This window comes from Halyomorpha halys, unplaced genomic scaffold, assembly GCF_000696795.3.
Source record: "Halyomorpha halys isolate HHAL.00 unplaced genomic scaffold, Hhal_1.1 Scaffold41.1, whole genome shotgun sequence".
NCBI classification, from domain to species: domain Eukaryota; kingdom Metazoa; phylum Arthropoda; class Insecta; order Hemiptera; family Pentatomidae; genus Halyomorpha; species Halyomorpha halys.
This window is the reverse complement of record NW_027115338.1, coordinates 1,408,560-1,412,589: the sequence shown is the minus strand read 5'-3', so window position 1 is coordinate 1,412,589 and position 4,030 is coordinate 1,408,560. Positions and strand designations below refer to the sequence as shown.

At 28.9% G+C, this 4,030-nt stretch overlaps 1 protein-coding gene across 2 annotated transcripts in view; it reads left to right on the top strand.

Annotated features, from left to right (window-relative positions):
* Window positions 1–4,030, top strand: part of Oseg1 (intraflagellar transport protein Oseg1) — a 42,077-nt gene that overhangs the window by 22,927 nt on the left and 15,120 nt on the right. For both annotated transcript variants that reach the window (XM_014432583.2, XM_014432591.2), the window contains exons 12-15: window positions 92–259; window positions 346–465; window positions 1,659–1,777; window positions 3,600–3,753. In XM_014432583.2, the coding sequence (XP_014288069.1) occupies window positions 92–259; window positions 346–465; window positions 1,659–1,777; window positions 3,600–3,753 (561 nt within the window). The remainder of the gene's footprint in view (window positions 1–91; window positions 260–345; window positions 466–1,658; window positions 1,778–3,599; window positions 3,754–4,030) is intronic.

Sequence of the window (4,030 nt, the reverse complement as noted above, 5' to 3'; positions counted from 1 at the left end):
TATATATATATATATATCTTTCCTGTTTTTAAATGTAAAATATGTTTTGATGCAGATTTTAACATTTATAGCTGTACTTTTTTTGTTTTAGGTAGTGAAGATTTATTTAGACAATGCTTTTCCTGTACATCTTCTTAAAATCGGCTATCCGATTAGATGTTTAGATCTTAGTCCAAGTAGAAAGAAATTAGCAATTGTTGATGGCAATGAACGCTGCCTTGTATATTCATTGAACAACACATCACAACCTTTATTTCAGGTAAAATATAAATTATTGATCCAAATATTGTTATTTTATTAATTTATAGAATTTGTACATTTTGAGAATATTTTCATTTTTTTCAGGAAATCAATGCAGTGAGCGTGGCATGGAACAGTTGCTGTGAAGACATGCTTTGTTTTTCAGGGAACAATATTTTTGGTATTAAAGCCAATGGGTTTCCTGTCCACCAACAGAAACTTCAGGTAGTTGTTTATTTATGCATCAGAATGATTGCAGAAATATAATATACAGATCATTGTTGTATCTTAGCTTATTAGTAGTAGAAGTCCTAGAGACTGTTTAAATAATGTATTTATCAAAATGAAAGGATTATTATACCAAATGATTATTTCTCAAATAATGATTTTTTGATGAAATAATCTGTATAAAATAACTTCCTGTATTTATTTCTTAAAATAATCATTCATTGAAATAAAGCAATATACTTCTGAATGAACCATATGATATTTTACTATTTTCTTATTTTTTAAATATATTATTTAAAAAATAAAGTTCAGTAAAAATTATGTGATTAAATAATCATTTCAGAAACAATTATTTCATCTATCATGAAATAGCTACATTTCATCAAATAATTATTTAACAAATAAGATTTGAGAAGAATAATGAAATAAATTATTACAAAAATAATTTGTTAAGGTTATTTAACAATTTACTTGCAAAGAATTAGATTTGTTCCTACTAACGGTTTGAGAGTGAGAAAACTGGTGGGCACATGGGCAGTAATCAAATTGTTGGACATTCGTTTCTAAAATCTATACCAAGTTCAGAGTTGTTCTGATGTTCAAAACAGTCTTAGGTTGACTGGGAGTCAGAGACTGGCACAAGTGTTTTTAGTTTTTTCCTTCACCCTATCTTTAAGCAAGGAGGATACCATTTTAGGCGTGACCCATTGCCCAGGTGTTCTAGGGTGAATTAAGATAAATTAATCCAAAGTAGTCAATATCTGCAACATATGAATTATATTTTATATTTTTCATTAAAAAAAAAATTACATTCCAAAAGTATACACATTTTAATAAACTTTCTGAGGGATCCTAGGCTAATATTTATAAGTATACCATAAGATATGTTCATACCAAATTTTGATCTTTTATCCGCTATGTCATATAATACAACTCTAAGCCACCTTATTACATGATAGTACCTGCTGAATGCAGGGTGTGACCATTCCTATTAATTAATATGTAATTAATGTATAGGATTAAAGAAATATTCTTTCAGCTAGGTTTGTTTTTTTTGGAGGGGGGAAGAAGGGAAATAAGGGACTATTTAACTTGATGGATAAGGATAATCCATTATGATGTATTTAAATAATCGCATAGCATGCACTGGTGACTTTTTTTAAAAAAAAATAATATATATTTTTTTTTAGGGTTTTGTAGTGGGATTTTGTTCATCCAAGATATTTTGCTTTCATAATAATTCGATGTCATCAATTGATGTTCCGCTTTCTGCTCCAATGTATCAGTATTTGGAAAAAAAAATGTTCAGGTAAGCTTTGATCAATTAGTATATAAAATAATTATTTATTCAATATTCTCTGGTATTTGGGCACCTTGAAAGTTTATCTACATGAAGATATGAATGACAAGAAAAGTATTATATAATGCACTTACCAAAAACCAATATTTCTGTGCAATGTGCAGATTTGTGTTGATAAAAATAAGTATGCCAATAAAAGTAATTAAACCTAAATAAAAAAATTGAAGACTTTAAATAAGGCATAAAATATCCCAAAGAGGAATAAAATTATCTGAAACATTATTTTCCTGGGAAAGAAAGAAATAACTTTAATATTTTAAAAAATATAAAATAAGCATTTCCATGAATAAAATAATTGAATCTATTGAATATTAAATAAAAGTGCATATAAAAACTTAGCAATTAAGTCCTTTGGGTTAGCTGGCTAGTATTTTATTAATATGTTGTTGACTCAAGCCAATGTTACTAGTATGAAGGTTGAGGTATTGCTGCTGAGTGGCCCCATGGCCATCTGATGTTCCATGAGAGAACAGTCAGATAATACAAAGTAGAGAGAGCCTTTTTTAATATTTGAAGATGGCTATGGCAAAATGTGAGCTGCACATGCTACTACAGCCTCTACAAATAGGGCAAGATATTTAATACCATATATGCTACATTCCTAGCAGTCAATGTATTAATAAAAATATAGAGCAAAGTTTAAGGCCCTGTAATAGGTCTGCTGTTGAACTGGTCAGTCTGGTGGGTCTCCTGATCTGTTTGAAAAGCTTGCATTGCTTTGGAAGTTGACATCAAAGTTGAAAAGTGTTTAATTTATTCATACTGCACAAGTTTTTGGTAAACCCGAAGTTTAGTCTTATTTTATTTTTGGCCTTAATCTTCTATAATGGCCATAGAGTTAACTTAAAGTGTGAAAAATCTCTATACTTTTCTTGACTGGTTCCAGATTATAATGAACAATTGAAGACAGTGTTTGTCAGTGCACTAGAGATCAGTGGATTTATTCCTTTTAATGCAAACTCTCTTTGTGTTGTGTGATGTTCCCACAATGAGAGAGTATACTTTGTCTTCCTTGAATTGATTGCTGTGAAATTTTTCTGGTGTCTGATTATTTTTTTTTTTAAGATTGTTAGTTGTATATTTTATTGCGCCAAGCAAATAATTCAAAATTAGATTGGTCAATTTAGTTATATCGAGAGAGTTTTTTTTAATATGGTTACACACGCCTAAATGTTTTTGAGTGTGTTTAGCTATCTTTTGAGAGTTGATGTCAAGGTATATGACATGCCAAGATAAAATAATAAGTTGTCTATTTAATGTGTTATCTGGAACTAATTCTTTACCTTAATATTTGACTAAAGTTTATCAATTTTTTCTCGAAAAAGAACATTTTATTGCATATTGCCACTGCTATTGTTTTGACTATGCATTATGTGCAATTTAGTTGGTGTCCTAGCAATAATCCCTGTTTAAATTTTTTCTAAATCAGTTTAAACATAGACTAAAATGTCTTAGTTTTAGATTTTGAATCACTGTTAAGGGGTTATTTTATTACTAAGTAAAACTGTAATTACACTGTAAAACAGCAACAGTTTTGATTTGCCTTGAAAATGATAAAGAATTTTGTTAGGAGGGAGGTATTATCAAATTATCCATAATAACCTTTTGGTAGATGAAGCTTCCAATTTTTCAAAATGAAATATATATGATGCTGTGCCATAAATGTTTTTCAAAAGCCAATAAAATTTTATAATGTTTTATTTTTTTAATTAAACAAAAAGATTATATTTGAATTGTAGATCTAACTTTAATCTGGAGGTTTTTTGTCCAGGGAAGCTTTTGAGATCGCATGTTTGGGAGTTACTGATTCTGACTGGAAAGTTCTTGCTTTCACTGCCTTAGACGCTCTTGATTTAGATGTTGCTCGAAAGGCTTTTATTAGAACCAAAGATCTTGTGTATTTGGACTTAATACATGAAATGCAGGTATTTCAGAGCTGATATAAAAATTTGAATGCCATTAAAACCAATTAAATATTATTTTTAGATTTATATTGTAAAATTAATAGTATATTGTATATAATAGATTGTTGGAAGGTAGTCGATGGCAGTCAATGGAGATACAAAATAGTAAAAAAAAAACAATTTATGGGTTACCAATGTTTCACTTCACTTAGCAGGGCTTCATTAGGGCTAAATGAGAACAAGATACAAAGATTGTATAAAAAGTTATATAAAAAGAAGAAGCAAAGTTATGAAAAAA